At 40.6% G+C, this 25,141-nt stretch overlaps 2 protein-coding genes across 6 annotated transcripts in view; one reads left to right on the top strand and one right to left on the bottom strand.

The window, feature by feature from the left end:
- The window catches only part of vn (vein), a 237,877-nt gene that overhangs the window by 137,137 nt on the left and 75,599 nt on the right, over positions 1-25,141 (top strand). The gene's annotated exons all lie outside the window — the stretch shown is intronic.
- On the bottom strand, positions 4,267-10,330 carry LOC135711599 (uncharacterized). The gene is given in 5 exon segments (XM_065234474.1): positions 4,267-4,661; positions 7,621-7,803; positions 7,868-8,001; positions 8,003-8,234; positions 10,252-10,330. Coding segments are annotated over 5 exon segments (1,023 nt in total).

Raw genomic sequence — 25,141 nt, 5'->3', positions numbered from 1 at the left:
TTGCGTGCCCACAACTTAGTGTTCTAGATGCACTTCCACAGTTATTAATTGAGAGCTTTCGATGCCTGCTACCATTTCTGCATTAGTATAATTGTGTGGCAAGTACAATCATACTCTATGCCCAGGGAGTCGAGAAATTTTCCAACCCGAAAAATTCCTAGACCGGACCGGGAATCGAACCCAGTCACCTCCAGCATGGTCTTGCTTTGTAGCTGCGCCTTTACCGACTGAGCTAAGGGAGGCCCCTGAGCTGTAGAATATGACTTTTGTTCAACCCAGGTTCATACACATGTTTGAGTCTTACTTGGAAAGGATTTTAAGATCTATCCCAGGTAACTATTGTAGAATATCGTATCAGATAGAAATCGGGCGTAAAGGTACGGAAAAAGTTTTAAGTAGGGGAAATGGATGTAAATGGCACGGTGCACTATGGGCAAAAATGGGTCCAAAATTACCCAAAATTCAATATCTCAATAGCACGCTGAATTCCGGCCATAAAAAACCACTTTTCAGAATAAGTGTACCCCGTATTCCCCTAATATCTCATGAACTGTTGTTTAAAGACATAGTATTCTAAAACCATGCATAAAGTGTTTATGTTTTACGAAAAATAGAGTTGTGAAAAAAAATTTCCTCCAAAAAGTAGGTGAAAATGGGGTAAAATGATCCAAAACACATATCTACAAGGCTTTCCGGTCTATTGGACCACGTGCAATCGATTCCCTGGACGATTTCCCTTCGGAAAAGTAGTTTTTCATGGGCGGAATTCAGCGTGCTGTTGAGATATTGAATTTTGGGTAATTTTGAACCCATTTTTGCCCATAGTGCGGTGGCTTTAGAGCAGCCGTTTTTACTTACTGAGCAGAAGATCATCAGCCTGAAATGGTCGATCCCGGGCCTGTATTGTAAAAAAAAACATTACTGATATAATTCGGGCTGAACGGTACGGACAAAAATTTGTTTAGATAATAACGGGTGTTCAATAAAAAATAAGAATGATTTCAGTGCCGTCCAGCGCTCTTGTGAGAGCATCGCGACTAAGTTGCGTCATACGGCTCACCACCCAACAAACAATTTTAGCTGCAGATTAGCTTATACAGCGAAAAATTGGCTGTATAAGCCAATTTTTGGCTGTATAAGCTAAACTGCAGCTAAAATTGTTAGTTGGGCAGGGCCTCTTCTGCAATATTCATTGACGTTTTTTGAAGAATAATCATTATGTTTTTAATAAAAAATACTGAATCCGTTGAATTTTTTTTTACCATCTATATGACTGAAAAAATTCTCATTTTTTATTGAACACCCGTTATATAACGTACGTTCAATATTTGTCAATATTTTTTTTTTGTTTTAATATGACAACATGGAAATAACAGCAACTCGATGATAAAAACGGAGCTCGTTTGCCTAGTGTCAAACGTTTTTTTTCTTACTGAGCAGAAGACCGTGGGTTCAATCCCACAATGATCGTTATGACTACAATTCAGCTTACCGTTTCCCAAAACGAACCCTGCTGCAAACCCAACTCTCTTACCCAACATCCCAGTGATTCCTCGTGAAAGTGCAGAGGTGTTATCGGTTTCTATCAAAGCGAGTGTCACGTCAACACATTCCTACCGACTCCTTTCTTGATCTGTGTTCGGGCACGGCCGACGCTGATATTACCTAGTTTGAGATCACCAGTTTTTACACATTGAGGATGATTATTAGTCCCAAGCATCGTCTATTGGTTCTCTGTGTAATTACAGCTGATCTGGCAATAACAGAGTAGCAACCGTGGGCGGTCAATCATGCTCATGCTCAAAATTCAATCACCTTCTTTAAGCGCTGGAATAGGCTTTGGAGGTTTTTTCAAAAATTTTGTGAGCTTCCAAAAGGGTTTGGAATTTGGGTCTAATTTCGAAACATTATTTTCAGAATCTTTGTTCCTCAGGGCAGAAAATCGCTTTTTAATTTATTTTCTTCAAATCCTACCAGATAACTTTCATTGCAAAATCGTGTGATCTTTGATATTGCCTCCTACGGACATTTTTCTGATTGATCAAGAGCTTAAGATCGTCGTCTATTATAATTGAATCGAATTTAACCTTGCATTTTGGTACTGAGGCAGCACTGGCTTCAACTATAGTTGAGTTGGAATTAGGGCGTATTTTTTTGTAAGCAATGACTTCTTTCGATGATTTCTAGAAAGTTAAGGCTCGCCAACGCAAATCAACAACACCATCGAGCAGGAGAAGTCTCCCCCCCCCTACGCGACGGTTTTGATTGTTTGCGTGGGCGTACCTTGAGTTCCTAGAAATCATCGATAGAAGTCAGTGTTTACAAAAGCTGTTACTCCCTAATTCTAGATCTATCTAGAATTAACATTATACTTGGTTGGCAAAGGAATTTTGGATCAAAGTTATATTGCATAAACGTTCTAAGGTAGAACGCTACTTCATCGTAGTCACCCATTTCTGTTCTATCGAGCATAAATGATTGATAATATCCATGATTTCACCGTACACCAATCAATAATACATTTGTTTCGATGCGTTGTATGAAGATTTAAACTCATTGTTCTCAAAGCAAAAGAAAAGCTCCTATTAAATCCATCTTTTTTGTCTTCATTCGTAGAACGAAGAAACACATAGAAAAACCAATGGCGTTTCAATAACTCAATAATTTGTTACTCTTTGGAGTTGGTTGGAAATGCTAACATGAAGCTTTAGTGTAATAATTTATTAGCTAGAGAATGAACTTTAGAAGAGGGTAGGTGGATAGTTTCGTTAAAGTACGGCAGTATGAAAATTGAATAGAAGTTGAAAATGAACGAAAGGCCATTAATGCGACAGTTTTTTGAAGTCAAACGCACATATTTTGCCTAACCCGTACGATGTACGCGGAGACTTGAAAAGTGTCTTCAAGTCTACAGGCAAAAGATGATTGTTACTCTTTATCAAATTCAACATGACGTATAGAAAGGTAAATGAATTTGAAAGTCATCTATAGTAGAATCACTTCATTTTTAAGTTCATATCCGTTCGAAAAAGAGAGGTTAAATATGGGTTATGCTTAGTAGGACGAAAATTAGCACCCTAAATTGCTCCCAATCATTAATGATTGAAAGTAGAGCTGTTGGGAATAGAAATTATTTCTTGAGATATTTCAAAAGCTACTGGAAGGTGATCAGGGCCGAAGTCAGCATGGGCAACCAATTGGCTACAAAGTTGACATGAATCAGTTAAGACCAAATCAATAGTTGATGGATTTCTTGCTGAAGAAAAGCTTGTTGGGCTGTTTGGGTATTGAATGGTTTAATAACCTGCAGAACAACCATCAAACAGAATATTACCATTGCTTTGAGCATTATTTCAATAGCGGTGTTTTGCATTAAACCCACCAATAATGAAGAATTTAGACCTTTTGAGAAAAATCCTTTGCTAGCCTACGCATTGAAATGGCAAGAAGGCAGCTATAGCCGTATTTTTCCCAATTTTCGTTTCGACAGAAGCTAAGAAAGAATTTGATGTTTGATACATCTATGAAAAATTATGGCAATGCCACCACCGGCTCCATCAAGACGATCGTTTCGATAAGTGAAAAACTTTGCGTCCCTTTAAACCTTATGATCAGGTTAATAAAACGTTTTGGTTAAAATAGCGATATAAACGTTATGAACTCTCAAAAAGTTAAATAGCTCGTCTTCATTATCTTTAGAGACCAAGCATTCCAATTCAAAATATTATATGATTTAAAATTCATAACTGAATTTCAAAGTTATGACGATATTTTTCGCAAATTTTACTCCAGTTTGAACAGCATCAAAAATGATGTTGGTTTTTGGCATATCAGCAATCATGTCGAGTAATTATTTCAGTAAAAATTCAAATTTAGGAGCAGGGCCTCCCTTAGCTCAGTCGGTAAAGGCGCAGCTACAAAGCAAGACCATGCTGAAGGTGGCTGGGTTCGATTCCCGGTCCGGTCTAGGAAAATTTCTCGACTTCCCTGGGCATAGAAGTATGATTGGACTTGCCACACAATTATACCAATGCAAAAATGGTACAGGCATCGAAAGCTCTCAATTAATAACTGTGGAAGTGCATCTAGAACACTAAGTTGAGAACACGCAATAAGCTAATATGCGATATACAATAAGCTTGAAATGCGAAGAAGAAGAAGAAGAAGAAGGTATTTATTTTTATTTTGTACTTTGTATATGATCGACAGATTTTATAGACTTATGTTATATAAATACCATAAATACTTGAAATGTGAACCCATAAATTAATCGATTTGTGTACGGATTTTACATTTAGAAATAAACTGCAATGATCGATCGTTCATTTTTATGCACATATTTGTACATTGACGAATTGTGTCGTTGACTCGCATTACTTTAATAATATCTGTTAGTTCATATGAATAAATATTATGGCATAATTTTTTGGAGTGCAGTTTTTCGCCAGTAATGTAAACAATATTATTCTGATCACATAACATTTCTACAATGGTGTAGAAATTTTCGTTTATGTAAAACCATGAATCATCATATTTGTGTGCATGGCATGTTTGTTTGGTACATACATTCAAACTTTTAGAATACATTTGACCATGGGCACTAAACGATCTTTCGACTACGTCTGCATCAAACATAAGATTATCATTTAAGATATATAATCCTTTTGGATCGTAATGAACAGAGCTTTTCAGTTTTAGCGTTAGCGTTAGCGTTAGCGTTGTTATGATATACTTCGTAGATTGGATACTAGCGACACTCACGTCTCTTCTGAAATTCTCAGTTAGACTACTTTCAGGAATAATGCTGGGGAGTAAACATTGGTTCCAATCTAAACAAGAGTAACAGAAGCATAACTGTTGCTATTCCCGGCCATGCCCATCTTTACCATAACTAGGGATAGGGAAGGAAATGTTGATGTAGTACTTACTTAACGAGAGGCCACCGACTTAGTGACACCCTCATAAGTGCTACGGAGTTGGAGGGTTAGGTAGGGTATTCGGTTAGGATTCACCTCAAGTTGGCGATGCAACCAAAAGTATGTATTGTTTATTTGTTGTTTATTCAATCTTTCGATAGCCAGCTATCGAAAGAACATATTAATTTTGTTTAGTGATCATGAATTTTAAGAGTCATGACGGAGAGCTTGGGATTAAAGCCACGATTTTCTTCTTAGTAAGCAAAAACGATCCCTCCAGGGTCATCGAGCATCTCATAATCCACAGCGCTTCGCGTCAAAGTACGAATATATGGATGAACTATCTATTATTGAATAACTATTATTTACGATGATTACATGAAAGAAATAAAATATAAACTACAAACAAAACGTGACTACCAAAATATCAAAAAGATATTCTCACAAATATATTTCACGCAACCAGGAATCTCAAAACCATTAGACGCTATAATGATACTCTGCACATGTTAGCCACAAGAAGAGGCCAAAAAGCAAGCGTCCGACACACAAAACCCGCCAAATCCACTTGCAGTCACAATCAACGATTCTACGAATCGCGAGCGCTCACGAATCATAAAACCGCCGACTGCGGCACTCTGAAATCAAAATTGACAGGCTCTATGCGTCAAACACCCGCCTTCCAATCTCCTCCCGCATCCAACAACACAAATACCCATTACAACATCTAACGAATTCAAAACTCCGAAAATCACTCATCTATAGCAAGTGAGTGGAAGCAACCCTGCATGCAACCATTCTTCATGATACACTTGTTCTGCCTATCTTTCTATTAGGCCTGTGGACATGCGTTAGCTTCGAAACTTCTAACCAAACTGGGAAAATTTTCAGATCACAAAAAAAAAGCTTGACAAAAACTTTCAATGGTAAAACCCTGTAAAACCAAGTAAAATAAATATTTAGCTTGAGCTTGAGTTTGATTGACCGCCCACGGTTGCTACTCTGTTACTGCCAGATCAGCTGTAATTACACAGAGAACAAATAGACGATGCTTGGGACTAGCAAGCATCCTCAATGTGTAAAAACTGGTGATCATAAATTAGGCAATACCAGCGCCGGCCGCGCCCGAACACAGGTCAAGAAAGGAATGGGAAGGATTGTGTTGACATGACACTCGCTTTGATGGAAGCCGAGAACACCTCTGCACTTCCACGAGGAATCACTGGGATGTTGGATAAGAGGGTTGGGTTTGCAGCAGGGTTCGTTTTGGTAAACGATAAGCTGAATTGATGTCCTAACGATCATATAACGCGAAGGAGCTTGGGACTAAACCCACGGTCTTCTGCTCAGTAAGCAAAAACGTTTGCCACTAGGCAGACGAGCACCTTTTTAATCACCGAGTTGCTGTTATTACAATGTAGTCATATTAACAAATAAAACGATTGACGAATCTTGAATGTGGATGGGCCTGAGATTAGACTCATGATGTTCTGCTCAGTAAGCAAAAACGGTTGCTCTAAGGCCACCGAGCCCCTCATATCATATAATACCGTTGCTCAAATTTGTGTATCCATTCAAACCCGGAACCAACGACAACAACGAGTTTCGCAAAATACACGATACACAAGCGATTTTACCATAAATCTCTTTGATATGTAAGGACCTGGGACCGCGTTTTTCTGCTCAGTAAGCAGGCCACTGTAACCGACGATCTTTCAAATCCGAAAACTAAAAACTACGAAAAAGTACTTAGGCCTTCATTAAGTTCCACTTTCACGCGACGTTCAATGACAGGGTCCTATCCAGGATTACATGTGAAAAATCCAAATCTGGCCAACGCCCACCTAAACCTGTTCTAATCCACCTGAAATAACTAACGAATGGAAGACTTTGACCACCCAGCCATGCAATAGTCTCATTCCGTGCCTTATGGCAACTTGATGATTCTATTGCGCTCATCTTTTGGCACCACCCAGAGGAGACTTGGTCCTGTACCCAATGCTTAACTTATCTCCATTCCATTCAGCTACTCGTAATTTTTTGTGATATAGTGGGCGGAATATTATTATATGAGACAATTCAATGCAGACGTCTTTCCAAATTTGGCAGATCGACAGGTAATCGGTGAGTTACCACGATAGTTGCTATTCAATAACTCGACAACGTCCCATCGTCAACGCCTGCTATGATAATTTCCCATTGCAGACGCCAACGAAATGACGTCATCGAGCTATCGATCAACTACCCTGGTTATCGCCTGGTACCTTATAGCACGATGCTAGGAGGCGAACCGGAAGAATCGATGAGCTACCTCTCCAAGTAAAATAAATATTGATTATTTTACGCAAAAACGAGCAAGTAATATTAAATCTCTTGTATCGTATGCTAATGCTAATTGACTGTAACAAAAATAATATGCTTAAATAAAATAAAATATTTATAAAATTATATGCAAAATTTACTAGAAGATCATTAATTTATTCATGAGAAGTTTCTAATAAGCCCTCCAAGTTCCTCTGTATACAGAACAAATCTGATACTACAATCAGAATTGCTCAGTCTGCATGAAGCAGCCGATTTCATCAAGGAAGTTCTATTAACAACCAAAAATTAATCGTTTGAGGCATACTGAAGCATTCAGAAGGTGCTATGTGTCACTATAGGAAATCATCATCGTTACAAATATAAAGCAATTAAACATAACCCTTTGCTTCAGTACCATGAACAGAGCTTTTCTGTTTTGACCATAAAGATTGAATCCAATTTTTCACATCTGGATTTAAATCAAGATAGTTGCTGTGGCATAACTTGATCATATAATATTTCCTTTCGATTTGCACAAGTGGACTTTTATTGCTAGTTCGGAACCCGAGGAGCATTCCGTTTCCTAAAAAATATCTATTACAATATATATATATATATATAATTTTATTGCATAGTTAAGAAGTTACCTGACTCATATGGGAATAACGAAAAATTATATAAGGCTCCAAAATTGTTAACAGCTTCGATGATGTGTCCCGTTAAATGTACATTATACGAAATGTTATCTTTACCATATAGTTTTTCAAATTACTGCAGAAATATGTATCGTGGCTTCGTACAATTTCGGGTCTAATAAGTGGTGAATCGCTGATGAGAGCAACATGACATGGTCAAGAAATTGTTTTGGTAAAATATTAGTAACGACCGGATATAAATAATGGAAGATAACCGCTTCCCACTCATTCGCCTTGTATTTCTTATATTCCTTCAGTTGTCGCGGATATCTAGGAAAAACACTAGGAGGTCTAAAGCTCAACATTCTCTTTTCAATTTCTTTTCATCTTCTACTTATCCTAGGTATGTTATTATGTATACAATTTATTGGTCAACCTACTATCGGTAAAGCACTTGCCATATCCAACAGTTCATCATTGGCGTCCTCCTCTGAGAGCTCAGCTTCAGAATCTGTAGGTTCATATTTAGAATCATCGATGCATTTAAACTGTGGTGATTGCTTGGGTCATGTATCATTATATTTTCCGAGGCTGGATCTGAGTGCTCAGATTCAGATTCTGAATCTGTAGGCTCATCATTTAAATTAACCGTTTTATTTAAATTGCGGTGGTTGTTTTTTCCGAGGCGGGATTAACTTCAATGAATTCAGGTGCATGGTCTGAATACATAAGTTTAACAGTTATGAATCCTGATGAACTGATGGGATCCTTAACAATGTTTCGCCTGGGCTGCAAAAGCTATTAGGCAGTTTTTGATATATTTTTTCTTTCCGACATACGTACCTTTTTGACATATTTCCGTCCATAGTACTCAGGTCAGAGTAGTTTGATTTATGCTAAAATAAGATTAGACAATTGGTTCCTTTTTGTTTTAAAGTATTCTTCTTGTCTCTTGTATACGTTCGGCCGGGGTACGTTAAGTTCAAATTGAGCAATCAGGAGTTGGTTTGCATTTGACGGAAAACTGCTCAACTTGTCTTAGGATTTATGAAGAATAGCAGATGACGTATGAGAGCTATGTCACAGTACACAGGTCTGCTGTTGTTATGGATCGTGATTATGACGTCACAAGCAACGTTTATCTTTTCACACGAAACACACACAAGACATTAGACAGTCGTTCGTAGAGTTTTAAAACACGACAAATCTACCCCTCGTCCTCCTCCTCCCTGACAGCCACTTTTTGTCCAAATAAGATAAAGTATTATTAATTTACAATTGTAATACACTGACACAGATATTTAAGTGATTGAGACGGACCCAAACAAATGTGTAAGTTCGTTCCGAAATTAGTAAAATAAATGGCTCAATTGTGTTAGTCAGCTTTATATCCAGACATTGTTATGGCGTTATGAGTGGATAGAAAACGTAAACTCTAGGATGTTTTGTTCTGGAACACATCAATGTAAGATTTATTAAAAGAATGAAATGTAAGATTCTATTACAGATTTCCACAAAAAATATGTAGAATTTTCAATGATTTGCGACATGAACAGATTCTGGACGTTTCTAAAATAATTGTGTATTTTTTATGATAGCTTATTATTCAAGCAAAGCTTGTTTCCCCGAATACATTGCGTCTAGAAAATCATCTCCTGAAGGTTTTATACAAAAATATGCATTCTGTAAAAACTTATTGTATGAAACATATGCAGAGGATGTAATAAATCGAAGCTTACATTGGATGTAAGAGGAATGTTTTTGCAATCTGGCAAAAATCTAGATACACGCCAATATATGGTGCTTCCCGAAAGGCCTATATATTGGCCAATCAATAAACTTACAAATTAACAATGTTCAACTAGTAATTTTAGGTGAAAATACATAGAATACTTTGCTCAGTGATTTTCATGTTATGCTTGTTTCAACAATTCAACATGCCTTGCCCTCCGTCATTTGACTGATCGAGATCAAACTGTCTAGCATGTCAGTGTAATTCCCAAAATTGATTGTCGGTACAAGGGCACTAGAAACCTGCCGTGGTATGAAGCCCCGAAAAATCATTACTGCCATCAAAGCACAAACATCAGTGAATCTGTCTCTCAAGATTATAGGAGCTTGTCTTTCCCAGTGAACGAACGAACGAACGACATTATCCCACTCTGGAATTGACTCAGTATCACAGCGATCGTCTCAGATCAGCGATCACCCCTCAAGTCTGGAATGTACTCTCGTGCCATGATCATCGTCTGGCGACGACAACGTCATCCAATCAGGAACTGGAAGTTTGACAGCTCAGCGTCGACATCTCCGACACGGACCGCCATAAATCATTAGACACGCAAGGATTACAGAGCTACACGACGACGACGACGACGAAGGGATTATGAACCAACCTCCTATTTCACGTGTGCGCTTCTTCCCACCACACGCCGGCTGGAAAATTGCACTAATCTCGAAGCTGTTGGGAGTCATGCCGCCTTCTCGCGCGGTCAGACGAATGTTTATTTTTGTAAGTGTTCTTTCTCACTTTCTCGGGTTTGGTTCTGCGTACTTGAACATTACCGGCGGCGCGCGGGTTCTATTTTTACCTCTGCCCGAACACAATTATTCATTTAGGGAGGCTTTCCATGATGATGCACACTCGGCTCACTCAACGGAAATGGATACGTGGAATTGGTAAAATTAGCGGTGCCGATTACCGGAAAATTGCGCGCCATGACCCGCGGCGACGGCGGTGGCGACGGTTATTCAGAATAGACTCTCGGAACGCTCTGTCAGGCTGACCTAGTGATATTTTCTGCGAACCGAAAAGCACGGTTTGTTCGGATGAGTCGCTTTGGGGCACCTTGTAGGGGATTACAACTGCCCGACCATGCACCCCCCACTTCCACCCCCAGTTTGGTTGCACAAAAAGACAAATGGGCCAACGGGGCAAGTATAAAATATTGAGTGACAAGTTGTAAACAGAGTGTACGGTTATAAATATACATACAATTGATCTTGCCGCGTCTAGCAATGCAAAGCGATCCATCTATCCATCAGCAGGGCAGGCAGGCAGGCAGGCAGTCGAAGCCGTTGCAGCCGTCGGCGGCGTGGATGGATTTGATGGGTATGCGGTAGCCTTAAAGAGAGTGCACGTACCTACCACAATCGATCAAGTTGGGCGGGTGATTTGGGATTCTGCATGTTTAGCCAATATACCAACGAGAACAGTAAAGGACAAACGATTGCGCATTACATGGCCATAATTGTATACAAATTGTAGCAGGATGGCGGACTCTCTGCAGAATTTGCATTCTGATTATCTTTGAGAATTTATCGATTACCTAATATATATTTTCAAGGCTTATTTGTAGGATGTTGGAGTGTTTTTCAATAGTAAAAATATTTTTTTAAATTTATCATTTGTAATATAAAATACATAATCGTATTTGATCAAAAATTGGTGCATCCACAAAAGTGATTTTTCCGCTCATATAATCAAAACAAATCCTGGGTTTTGTAAACTCACTCAACATGCTAATCAACTGGAAGCCAATGTGAACTGTCAACTAGAAACCAAACATTAAGAAGCCACAACTATAGCTGCTCTTCTTATATATTGTCTAGAATTTTCATCTTGTCGAAATTAATCACATGCTTTCTCATAACACATTATGAATTATAAACTGAACAACAGAATTCAACTGGCTTAGTAAACAAAACATAACGAGCACAATTGTGATGTTTCATATTTTTTTATAATAGAGGAAATGGATGTAGTGTCGGCCAAAACGCCCCTAATTTGGGCCCATACATAAATTCAGCAATTGACTAAATTTTCAATAGCGACCAAAAATATCCATAAGTACCGTCCCACCCAAGTAACAATTTTGGTTTTATGAGGGTTCTGAAGACCACGATTTAGACTTGTAGCATGCTTTAAAACCTCGATAAAACTTGCAATGCTACTTGGGCAATGACGTGTTCATCTAGATAAAACTGATAAATAGCAGATTTTTAGCGAAGGGGCCCAATCTTAGTCCCATAGGCCAACATTAGAGCCATTTCCCCTACTTGGTTTCCACTTTGAGAGAAATAACGTCTTAATTCTTGAAGGTTTGGATTGGGAATGACAATAGTACCTTACAAACTAGACTGCTTCGATTGAATCACGGTTGTGCCGGGTTGCTTCGTCTTCACCCCTTCTCAATTGTTTAGTTCGAGGGCACATCGCAGCTCTTGGAAACGGGATGTATCTAACGCCTTGGTGAACAGATCCGCAAGTTGGCCCTAGGTGATCACCGTCTCGATTTGCAATCGTCCTGCTTCCACATAGTCACGGATAAAATGATGTTTTATATCGAAATGCTTGCTGCGCTTCGTTTCGCGGCTCCTGGCCATACCGATGTAGCCACGGTTGTCCTCGTAGATAATGACTCTCAACCAAATCGCTTCTGATACTACTACGCTTAGGGCAAAGTATTCAGGCTCGCTTGAAGATGTTACCACCGTCGTTTGCTTCTTGCTCGACTATGACACGGTTGCTCAGAAGACCTTGAACAAAAAGCCGCTAATGGTATCCCAGCATGCGTCTGCAAATCCCACGAGCGGTTCAGCAGCTTCGTCGCGACTGTACTGCAAGCTGAGCCCCTGCGTCCCTTACAGGTTGCGTACGATCCACTTCAACGTATGCCAGTACTGATCGACCGGATTCCCATGTAGCTTACCGGATAGCAAATGTCCGGGCGCACACACAACATGGTGTACATCATGCTTCCCAACAGCTCTCTGTAGGGTTCCTTCGTTGCTGGTCCGTCATGCTTCAGCTGGAGCCCTTTTCCATCGGAGTTTTGCATTCCGAATCGCTGCAGGATCCTCATTACTTGGGCTTCTTGCAAAAGTTGAAGCGTTCCTTCCTATCGGTTGTATATTAGCTTCATGCCCAGGAAGTAGTTCACCTCGCCGCAGTCGGTCATCTTGAACACGGCAGGGAGTTTCTTCTATAGCCGTATAATTTAAGCCACCTTCCTTCCAGAGATCAACATCGACGTAAATGATGATGATCAGCTCGTCCCCTGGTGTGCATCTCACAACCAGTAATCGTGGTATGGCCGGGTGAATCCCATCTTGAGCAACTGTTCATTCAGCCGCTTATTCCTGCAGCGGGGAGACTGCTTTAATCCATACAGGGACTGCTGTAGCTTGCACACCATGCCTTGATCAGCTTCTACGCCACCCGGTACTACTAAATAGATGTATTTTTTCAGGTCACCATGAAGGAACGCCTTCACACGAAACTCCCAATTCGATTAAAGCGGCTTGACATCCATACTCAGTTCGTCTACATCGAATCCAGTTTCTCTCGAATGGACTTCAGCCAATGGGTACGGTCGTCTCGGCATGGACCGGCAGAAACAGCTCCGTAACCAGTAAAAACATTGAGAAACTTCCTGGAGCGCTTGCACTCCCGTTCTTCGCTGCGTCTCAGCAACGGTTGACCCTCATCCTTGGATTTACTCCCATACCGGGCCTCAGCAGGGGTTACCGTCTTGGGCAGGGCTGATGTCGGACTCCGATTGACGAGATAGATGACGGTAAGAACAGCTTCGGGCCACATTATCTTGGGGACGCTTGACTCTATCAGCATAGTGCGAATCTTTTCGACCACAGTTCGGTTGAACCTTTCCGCAACCCCATTCTGCTGTGGAGTGTATGCCACCGTCGGTTCGATTTGGATGCCCTTTCTGGAATAGAAATCTTTTTATGCATTTGAGCTATACTCACGTCATTCTTGAAATCTTCAATCCGAACTTCACCGTCGGTATGGTGCTCGATGAAGCTCATGAAGTATCGGGATCTGTCCCAAGCAGGGAGGTCGATTCTTTCCAAAGGCCTGGTCGCTCGATCACGAGTTCCGCTGAAAGGGTTGTGGCATTGCTTCCCTTGCACACAAGCGTTGCAGAAGCTCAGCTTGCCCAGCACGAAATTCAGCACCAGTCACCAGTGGTTGTTCGATGCGATCGTCTCCTTTCTTTTCTCGCTCAAGTGTCCGAACCGCCGGTGCCAGAGCTCATCTGTTTCCGACATATACAAGTTCATGTTGGGCCTTCCAGGTCGATTTCCAGATCGTAGGGCCTCTGCCTCATAGCCATCTTTCTTAAACATTGCGATCTTGCCGACGAAGTTCACCTGCTCACCGACGTGACGAGCTTCTTCACGAACATCCAACTATCACATCCTTCATGTGCAACGGAAACTATTTGTTGCTGTGGCCTTGGGTTTCACCGACTGTCTTCGCAAGAATGGATTGACCATCCTATGCCACGTTGATCACGATCGTTGATGAGGTGCTCACTGGATCCCAAGTCGAGCTTGAACATGAGCTTGTCACTCGTCTCAAAACTTACCGCTGATTGACCGCCGAGTCAGGTTCACCACCGACCTTCTGACGACAATCCTTCTTGAGGTGACCACGTTTGGCACTTACCCGGGAATTTGAAGGGTTTCTTCGTTTTGTCACCGGGAAAAAGCGGCCCCTTTGGCCTCTCAAACTTCACAATTTCGCTCTTCACGTCTTCAGCCAACAACCGCTGCTTAACGACTTCGATTTTCATATCTTGCTCCGAAACGTTGTCCAGAGCGGTTACCAGAGGGTCGTAGGAATCTTGGAGCGTCTGGAACAGCAGGACCACCAGGTCAGTTTCGTCTACCTTCGCGTCAGCTGTTTTCATCTGTCGGACCAAATCGTCAAACGCCAGTAGATGTGGCCTCATCGGATCACCTTCCTTCAGCCTTAATCGATGGAGCTGCTTCCTGATCAGGTTCTGCGATCCGATAGACTTGATTGCAAATGTCGCTTCGAGGGGGCAGCCCATATTTGCTTGGCCGTCGACGGATGCCCTCCAAACATTCGTTGGCCAGGAAACTTACGATCAACGCATTCAAACTTGACTTTTCCGAAGATAACATATCAAGAAGACTGGAAACTCTTCCATTTTCTCAAACGACCGGTATGAGACAGGCATAACCACGTCATCAGCCGCTCAAAGGTAAATGCTCCGAACGAATTGGATAGCAAAGGTTCAATCCTCAGAAGAAAGGATTGTGTGTTTGCTACTTGTTTCTATGCGTTGCTTCCACCTTCGCTCGAGCTAAGCGCTACTGTGTTTGTCGCTCAGTTTCAGGCAAAGTTGCCAGTCTTTTTGATATGTTGTCTTCGCTTTTCTCCCCGCCGCTTCTGGTGCGTTCTCCGTCAGATTACTCAGAATGTAGACCGAATCCAAGTGCATCTTAACCCTGAAGCTCCAGTGCTGGAGATCCGGTCCGCCTGTGAACTACGCAATGCCGCCAGCAGTATTCGCCGTGGTGCCCAAAACCTTTTATAATAAATTCTTGGCTTCAACTTTGAGAGAAATAACGTCTTTATTCTTCGAGGTTCGGATTGGTGCCTCGTGTGGAAAAGTGGGGTTGCTCCGTCTTCAATATTCATTGAACATATTCTGATGAAACAAGAAAAGATAGCAGTGCTGTTTTATAACTTTACAGCAGAACGATGTGGGTGGGATTTTTAATGAAAATAGTGATAAGTTAGTCAGTTTTTGTTTGTACATTTTTCAGAGGTTTTTTTCATGGAAAATTGGAAAAGTATTTATTTTAGCAGATGTGTAGAGTTATATTCTATCAATTGGTGTTGATGGATTTTAATTTCAGCTATAAATAACAAAGTTATAAGCGTTCAAAACCTAACACCTTTTCGTGATGGTCTTAGTTTTAGATTTTCGATGTACCCTCTGTACCTTCCCGTACGATGTATTCTACGTCAAAAAAAACGTTTTTTATATCTCTCTGCTGTGTGTATAAACCACGAAAAAGTTATGTTCAAAAGAAGGAACCTAGCAGCACGGGTCTAGGGCCAGAATCAATCCAAGTTCCCTTCTAAATAGGATTTTACGATTTTTACGATATTGTTGAAAATCACGGCATCGATGCGTATACATACCTTAAAATTAATATTTTGAACTAGACTTGCCAGATTCTGGTTCCCCGGATGATCCGGATTGACGGTGAAAGCGTTTACATCATATAAACTGTTCTGGATAACCGCGATTTTTTCTAACTTGTTTTAAAAAACATGATCATTGCCAATAACATTTTGGAATAAAGTGGACAGTTCCTGGGTCTCCGGATAATCCTGTAGGACCGGTACAGTGGCCATATCATGTGAACTATCTTGGAAAAGTGGAAGTTGATACTATAGGAAACGAGGCCTCACGTAGCTCAGTCGGTAAAGGCGCAGCTACAAAGCAAGACCATGCTGGAGGTGGCTGGGTTCGATTCCCGGTCCGGTCTAGGAATTTTTCGGGTTGGAAAATTTCTCGACTTCCCTGGGCATAGAAGTATGATTGGACTTGCCACACAATTATACCAATGCAAAAATGGTACAGGCATCGAAAGCTCTCAATCAATAACTGTGGAAGTGCATCTAGAACACTAAGTTGAGAGCACGCAATATGCTAATATGCGATTAGCAATAATGTTGAAATACGAAGAAGAATAAGAATTAGAGGGAAATCAAGTAGATCCCGGACCTACATCTCGGCAGGGAAAAATCTCCGATCAATTGATTCACCAGAATTTTTCACCCAAGAAAAGACATAACTTGTTGGAATAGTTTCTTTTGCCATAAGAAATTCCAGGTTTTCCAAATCGTTTAAGAGCTCAAATTGTATGATGTACTATTTAGATCAACCAGAGTTTGTACGATGTCCTCAGCAACAATGAAGTGCGCATCATATGCGATCGAATTTCATTTAGAAAAAATATTCGAAGATCTCCAAATTATCCTTGAGTTCTGATCGAATGATGATAGTACCAGTAAGAACTTTCAATATACCCCAGCAAGGATTCAAACCTAAATAAATTCAAAGAGTTCTACCACAGCGGTAACTCTAAGACCAGAAGGTCTCGAAGAAACGTGCTCAACTTTTTGGCTCAGCTCTTGTACTCTCTTTGGTCCCAAGCTAATCGATGCACCCCTCTAAAAATCTAAAAATCCACGAACCCCTCATTTTATCTGTCAAACTTTCATACACGGCGAATGAGAACGACCCAAATTTGAGTTTAGTTCACTCATAATCGCCAAAAGTGCAGGAACTCAACGATGAGTAAATTTGCCTCATGTTTTCCCAGGTTTTTCCAGGATATTCTAGGGAAAAAATTTCGAATTTTAGAAAAGTTTATGATTGGATTCACTTAGTCTATTGGTAATTTTCGTCAATTTTCTCATTTTCCGCCAGATTTTTTAGGTTTTCCACAGGAAACCATGAGACAAATTTTAATCATCGCTGAGTTCCTTTGGCGATTATGAGTGAACTAAACTCAAATTTGGTTCGTTCTCATTCGCCGTGTAGCGAATCAAAACAAACATAGTGTAGTACTAGAATTTATACTAGAATGGGTTACGTTAATCAATCTGCTTGGGACCAATAGGCTAGTCAAGCAGTGAACCAATTTAAAATCTTTAGTTTACACCGGTTGGTTCTACTTTCATGATTCTGTAAATTATGCCTGGATTCCGGATTATTCGATCTACTAGATCTACCAGAACTTTCACGATGTGCTTAGTACTTTCATAGAGTATTTACGCATAGTTTATAATCCTCTTCTTGTATCTAAGATGATCCACACACCAAAAGCGATTTAGAAAATCAGCAAAAATTTGCTGAATGTATTTACTGAACCTTCAGTAAATCTGATATTTTTTGCTGAAGCTGCAGTAAATGTTTTTTTACAGCGCTTTGCTGGTTGTCCAGCAATATTTTTGTTTTTCACGTTTGCTGAATTATCAACTATATGTTATCCGTTTGTTTACGTTTTGGTAAATTTGTAAATTACGTTACGGCAAGGTGATGGACTTTCGTGTCTGGTGTTCAACATCGCGTTAGAAGGTGTGATCAGAAGAGCTGGGATAGACACGAGTGGCACGATATTCAGGAAGTCCATTCAGCTCCTTGGCTTCGCCGATGACATTGACATTATGGCACGGAACTTTGAGATGATGGCGGAAACGTACATCACACTGAAGGCTAAAGCTAGACGGATTGAACTTGCCATCAACGCATCAAAGACAAAATACATGAAAGGAAGAGGTTCTAGGGAAGACAATGTTAGCCTCCCAACTCGAGTTCAGATTGACGGTGACGAAATCGAGGTGGTCGTGCCTACTTTGGACTCCGGAGGACGATTCGGTCGAATAAAATTCGCCGCCGCACGAAGCTGACTGTCTACAAGACGCTGATTAGACCGGTGGTCCTCTACGGCCACGAGACCTGGACTATGCTCGTGGAGGACCAACGCGCCCTTGGTGTTTTCGAACGGAAGGTGTTACGTACCATCTACGGTGGAGTGCAGATGGATGACGGAACGTGGAGGAGACGAATGAACCACGAATTGCACCAGCTGCTGGGAGAACCATCCATCGTCCACATTGTAAAAATTGGGCGACTACGGTGGGCTGGGCACGTCGTAAGAATGCCGCACGACGACCCAGTGAAAATGGTTCTAGAAAGCGACCCAACAGGAACAAGAAGAAGAGGCGCGCAGCGGGCAAGGTGGATCGACCAAGTAGAAGGCGACCTACGGACCCTTCGCAGACTACGAGGCTGGCGAACTGTGGCCATGGATCGAGTAGAGTAGAGACGACTTCTTCGGACAGCAGAGGAAAACAAGGCCTTAGCCTGATTGCAAAGCAAAGCAAATTTGAAAATTCATGCAATTTCTAAACACATTAATGTTAATTTAGGTGCTCTGAGACTGTCATATTCAAGCGTAAATTTTGACATAAAATTGCGTCATAATAGACACAAAATTCAGCTCAATCATACGTACTTTCGAACTTTTCAATTTCGAAGCACTTAATTTTACATGACACGTTTGTTTATGTCTCATCCTTTATGTCAAAGGTGTATTCCGTTACATGTTAGAATATGTATCTGGTAACATCGTTTCACTATAACGCCGCGATCCCATTTATTATTTGATGATATGAGCTATTCACGGTGAACATCATGCGGACAGTGTTAACTAGAATTGAATAGAAAATGTAGCTTAATTCTAAATAGAGCTGGAATGACAGCCTAACAGCCTTCGTAAACAATTACTTCTCTCTATGATTTCTAGGAATTCAGGACAAACTAACAGTACCGTCGAGTAGGGGAAGTCCTAACCTACCCGATGGTGATGTTGATTTGCGTGGGCGAGCCTAGACTTTCGAGACATCATCGAAAGAAGTCATTGTTTACAAAAGCTGTTAAGCCCTAATTCCAGCTCTATCTTGAATTGATAAAATGATAAATTTGATTCACTTACTTTACGATTCCTGATCAATTCGGCTAGTATATGTACGATGAATTTTATAAAACAGCACTTCCATTCAAGAACATTAAACGCGGAACTGTGAATCTCAAAAACGTAAAAAACAGATAACTTTTTTGACAGATCAGCTTGTTAGCTGAATTGCTGTATTATTCAGTATAAATTGCTTTTTGCCGGAATCAGTTCAGCAATCCATTTGGCTGAAACTTGATTTAGATTTTTGGTGTGTGGGTCGTCCGATTCGTCGTCAAGTTGAAATCATTTGACCAACTAGATCAATGCGAGCAGCAGTCATACAGTACTATGCGTAACATTCGAGTTCAAAATTATCATAATCTTCAATTCTGTTTGCATGTCCAATAATATTGATTATGTATGTGCTAGATCTTGAAATGTGATTGTTCTGGCAGAAATTTCCTATTTCAACAACTCTCCTAGCCAGAGCAACCCAATCTAATTGAAATGTTCATTAGCAGCAGATGCCTGAAATTGGGTTAACATGAACCACACGGTATCCCAAATGGCACCACAACATAAAAACAAACCAGTCCACACCCCTAACTAAATAGTTCGTCACGTTCGCCCGAAAATCATCATCCATCAGGAAATTGGCCAGCCATTATGACGCGTTGCTCCGTTTCACTTCAGGACCGTTTTTCCAAGACGCAGCAGACAGAGCAGCTAGAATGAAATAAAATTAGATGAGGTTTTTGAACTTGGTCGATTTCGTAAACAGTGGAAGATGTGCGAAAAAAAAACACAAGAACGAATAAATACGTATGGCTATATGCGCGAAATTGCGCCGGCAACGGCGAGGACGACGACTGACAGAACCACGTTTGGATCGTTTGAGTCTTTTGCGGGAGTGGTTCTGCGCCCCAGTCGGACGTATATGTACGTATCTATCAATCTCGGGTTCTGATTCTCGACCCGGCGCTTTTTTCGACTGGCGTGTGTGAGTTCTTAAATAATAGCGTTCGTAAATTTGATTCAATTAATCGCTCTGAACCATGCTTCACATCTCGCTAACAGCTCGTTCTACCATCTGAGTTTTATGATTATTTCACTTGCAATAAAACTGCAACAATGTAGCAGCATGCAATTTTTGGGGGGCATTTTCCGCTTCAGGGAACTGACCTTTCAAACATGGCCACATGTGCAAGTGCAGTCACAATGCACCATACGTCTCCATTGAATCAGCCGTTTCCACGGCAACGAACGATGGTTCAATGATTCATCTCCTGCATCGTCAATCGTCCGCCGTCTGACTAATCAGCTGATAGAAAAAGATCGCCAAGAAAAGTCACATGCTTGGTGACACTTTTCCAACAATCGAAGAGAAAATAAACGCGAAACTTAGAAAAAAGAGCATGCAGCCAACAATCACACTAAACAAATCGGTACAGAAAAGGAGGGAGCATTAGACGAAAAAGTAGGCAAATGGTGTTTTCTACCCCTCCCCCTCCCTCCTGTTCCACCCAGTTCGCACCCCACTCACCATCGTAGCGTGTATTGTGTCTCGTTGTTGAGTTAGATTATTTATATTTAACTTCCTCGTGAATATCGTACAAGGACCTTGCGTTGTCGTCGCACACGAGAGACGCAACAGTTTGCCCCATCCCGCTCGCACTGCTCTTCGAGGAAGAAGACAAAAACGAGAAAAAATATCGTAAATCTGTTGACTGATCTTGCTGCAGGATGAGCATGAGCAAAACTCCGAATGAGTTCTGTTTGGTTTGATTTGGATTGTTGTTGAGCGCGGGTTATAGTCTTATGAGATTCCTATCATTCCCATGGACAATTGAGGTTCTACTGATTGTTCTATTCGCTGACGTGGCCAGGAAATGTATCGGTGGTAATTATCACATTAGGCTGGTTCATCTCGGCAGTATTCTGTAATGTTCATTTATTACGATAAATAAAGAACAAGCTAATGGATAGTAGCCCTTATTATCGATACTAAATTATTTCGTAACTAGTTTAGGAAAACCTGTTCTAAGGAGCATTGCTCCTTTCCATGTTTAATTTGGGCCGTCCCCGTTTCAAATACTATCAAATATAGTATTTGAAACAGGGATGGCCCATTTCGCATAAGGACGAATAGCATTATGAAGCTATGAAATCTTGCAACAATGAATCATACAAGTTTGATGAACCCACAGGTGATCGAAAACTTCCCGAGCACACTTTCATCACAATAAGTTACAGCAACTTGTTTATGACTGAAATAAGTCGTATATAAGTTTCTACAATTGATTTGTGACAAGCGTGCTACTAGGGTTTGAGAAGCTTTTTGAGCTAAACCCTGAAACTCGTTTCGTATCATTGTACTACGTGTACATAACACAGGATGTCACCCCTTCTTAACATAGTCCCAATCGTGTTTGCTTGCCTGACTTCGGCAATTCAATTTGATTTATCTATGACGCGGGAGATTAACCATCAATGTCTATTGTTTATTTATTGTGTATAAGTTGTTTACCCTAATGACACTTATTCTTCAACTTAATACAAATCAAACAAATAACATAAATTAATATAAAATTCAATTAAAACTACACTTATTTGTTTCTCGAGACGCCTGACACCTGTGCATAATAAATCTCAATGTTTTGGCACTTGTTTGGAAGGTCTTTAAGAGCCAGGCTGTTACCCAAAAAATCACAAAAATCGGTGGTGTTTTCGAAGAATTAAAGTCAAAAGTGAGTTTCCAGATGATAAATTATAACAATAGTGAAGGGATCATTTTATTTCAGGCAGAGGCGTCCCGTGCCTTATTTGTTTACCTGTGCACTAGACTGATGCAAATTTTGACATTTTCGCTCCACAGTGCTCAAACGGTTCCAAATCGGATCCTGATTAGTCCCCAAAATTTGAACTTATTCGATAAGAAACTGACTTGGCACAAACCATTTGAAGTTTATATGGAAATTACTATAGGAAAACCAAATGTTTTGTTCATATGCATCTAACAATTTACCATATCACTCTGCTTTGAAAAATAATAACTGAACTCGTAGAAAATTTTCTCAGCTACAACTTTGTCCTGAACCACTTTTCAATATAATGTAAGCATCAAAAGTTATCAATAATTCAAGCCACTAATGTCTTACGATTATGCTCAATCAACTGTTCAGCAGGCAACATTGGTGTTACTGGCGCTTGGAATAGAGCACGCAAATCATGGCTACTATGTCACACTGCAAGATACAGTGTTGCTCACAAAACAGCTGCTTGATCATGCCATAAGATTATCAATCTCTTAAACAATTAATAACTATTTTATTTGACGTTTAACTCAACAACTATATTCTGCTAAGTTGAGGCTGAGAAAATTTTCCATAAGTATAGCTTTTGAATGTTTGAACAGTGCAATATGGAAAAAGGTAAGAAGATAATGAACAAAAAGTAATTTCCATATAAACTTCAAATGGTTTGTGCCAAGCCAGTTTCTTTGCAAATGAGTTCAAATTTTGGGAGACTAATCAGGACCCGATTTGGAACCGTTTGAGCACTGTGAAGCGAAAATGTCAAAATTTGCATCAGTCTACTGTGCACCAAGCTTTGTTCGATATAGTTTACCACCACTTGTTAGTTTTTGTTTTATTTTTCAATGCTCCATGAATTCGAGGGACATATTCTCCATCACTATATTAATCACTACCTAACGTAACATTTGAAGAACCTATCATCATGTATAAACAAAACTTATTGGGTAGCGAACTTGAATTAATCCACTCTTTATTCATCAGAACAACACTATCAGAATGAACCAGGGGAAGCTCATAAGTTTTGACAGACGCACCGGCGCAACTATCGGTAATTGAGAGATTCACAACTGACAAGAGAGTGAGAGCAGGCTTTTGCGCTCTCTTTCTCCATTACTCTCTTTGTCTGCAATCAGATATCCAAGTGCACAGCGATAAATGCACACTTTGTGCACGCATACATCACAAATGTTCTTCTAATTTAAACTCACAAATTCAAACCGGTCTGCAAGTATGATAACGTCCAAAGCGTACCAGACTGCTGTTTCCGTGTTGCTTCCGTTTGACGCGTGTCTGCTGAAAGCTTCAATTACAACCAGTAGTGGTGGTATGTTTCAAGAGGTGATAGAAGGTCTGCTTGGCTTACATCAGGCATTTGGCCATTCACAAACTTGCCACCCGCCACCCAAAAGAGCTCGCTTTTAGGTGCACTATTTAACGAGTTTTGTCATGGTAGTGATATCGACATGGTTAGAAATCAATGCATTAGGGATTAGGCAGACCATCCCAATTGAATTTAAACCTTTTTGAAGCAAACCAAGGTCGAAGATTTTATTGAACCACACTATACAATAGTGTATTCATGGTCACTTGTGGTCTGGAGTAAAGAAGTACAGCTTTAATGTGACCATAAAATATATAAAAATCTAAACGCATTTGTTTAATTGTTTACACATGTGTCGTGCACAGGTTGCACATGTGGACGTGACGCCACTGATTTCAGGGCATGATTGCGTATGTCATGAAGATGAATCCGACTTTTGAACTGTAGCTGTAAAGCGGGAAAATTTTTAAGTCGCTTCCCAAACCCATTTTAACAATAACAAACGCATTTTTTTACTCTATACAATCAAAAATTGGGCCGAATGAGCATGAGCATGATTGACCGCCCGCGGATGCTACTCTGTTATTGCCAGGTCAGCAACAATTACACAGATAAACAATAGATGATGCTTGGGACTAGTATTCATCCTCAATGTGTGAAAACAGGTGATCTCAAGCTAGGCAATACCAGCGCCGAACGCAGGTCAAGAAAGGAATGGGTAGAAATGTGTTGACGTGATACCCACTATGTTAGGAGGCCAAGAAATCCTCTGCAGTTCCACGAGAAACCACTGGGATGTTGGATAAAATGCCTGAGATTGCAGAAGGATTCGTTTTGGTAAACGATATGCTGAATTCATATCTTAACGATTCAATAGCGCAAAGGAGCTTGGGTCTTCTGCTCAGTAAGCAAAATCGGTTGCCACTAGGCCACCGAGCTCCTTATTTTTTTTTCCTTTGGTTTGTTTTTTCCGTCGATCTTGTTTTCCGTGCTGAGCACCAATGCTACCGACATGCCAGGAAGGCAGCTCCCACACCTGGACCCTACCTATATCGACCCATCAACTCATGAACCGGGGACCAACGGCTTTACTTCCCATCCGAAGGAAGGCGTGATCAGAGATGTTATGTCTCAGAACATCCCGGCGGCGCCGACTGGGATTGAACCCAGGCCTGTTGGGGGTGAGAGGTAATCACGCTTACCACCACACCACCGGCGCCGTTATCCGAGCTCCTTATATCACAAAACAATTACGATCAAGTTTTCGTTCAATTTGTTGTTACTATATTTCGATCCCGACAACGACCTCACCACGACAGGAACAATTTCTCTTGAGAAGAATTTGATATGGATTTCAACTCGTATTTCCTAAGATTCAAATAGTACTTCTTTTACGTACCTGTCCTTTTAACCGAATTTCATTATGATCAATAGTGTACGGTGCTCGGGTTCTAACCCACGATCTTCTGCTCATTAAGCAAAAACGGTAGGGCGGTGAATAGCTGTAGTTATCCATCGAGGAGTATTATCCTTGGTTTTGCTAAGCGCCATGGCGTATTATCCTCAATTTAAATCTCGGATTTCACTTTAATACTTTAATATTGCCAAAACAAAATCTGGCTCTCCCCGCTATCACACACACATGGGCAACAAATGCCATAGAGATCTCCAAGTGCAATCTCACGAACACTTAAATCCAATATCCATATTTACAAAATGAAGAAGGAGAAGAACCAAAAAGTTATCGCAATATCACAACTACTTGAAAAGGTAGCGCGCGGTCTCAAGCACACTTTTGTGCATCTGGATAACTCTATTTGTATAAAAAAAAACAAA

Source organism: Ochlerotatus camptorhynchus, unplaced genomic scaffold (assembly GCF_037179485.1).
Source record: "Ochlerotatus camptorhynchus isolate MF236.1 unplaced genomic scaffold, CSIRO-AGI_Acam_v1.1 ptg000434l, whole genome shotgun sequence".
In the NCBI taxonomy this organism is placed as follows: Eukaryota; Metazoa; Arthropoda; class Insecta; order Diptera; family Culicidae; genus Ochlerotatus; species Ochlerotatus camptorhynchus.
Note: the sequence above shows the minus strand (reverse complement) of the source record. Positions and strands in the feature narration are given on the sequence as shown.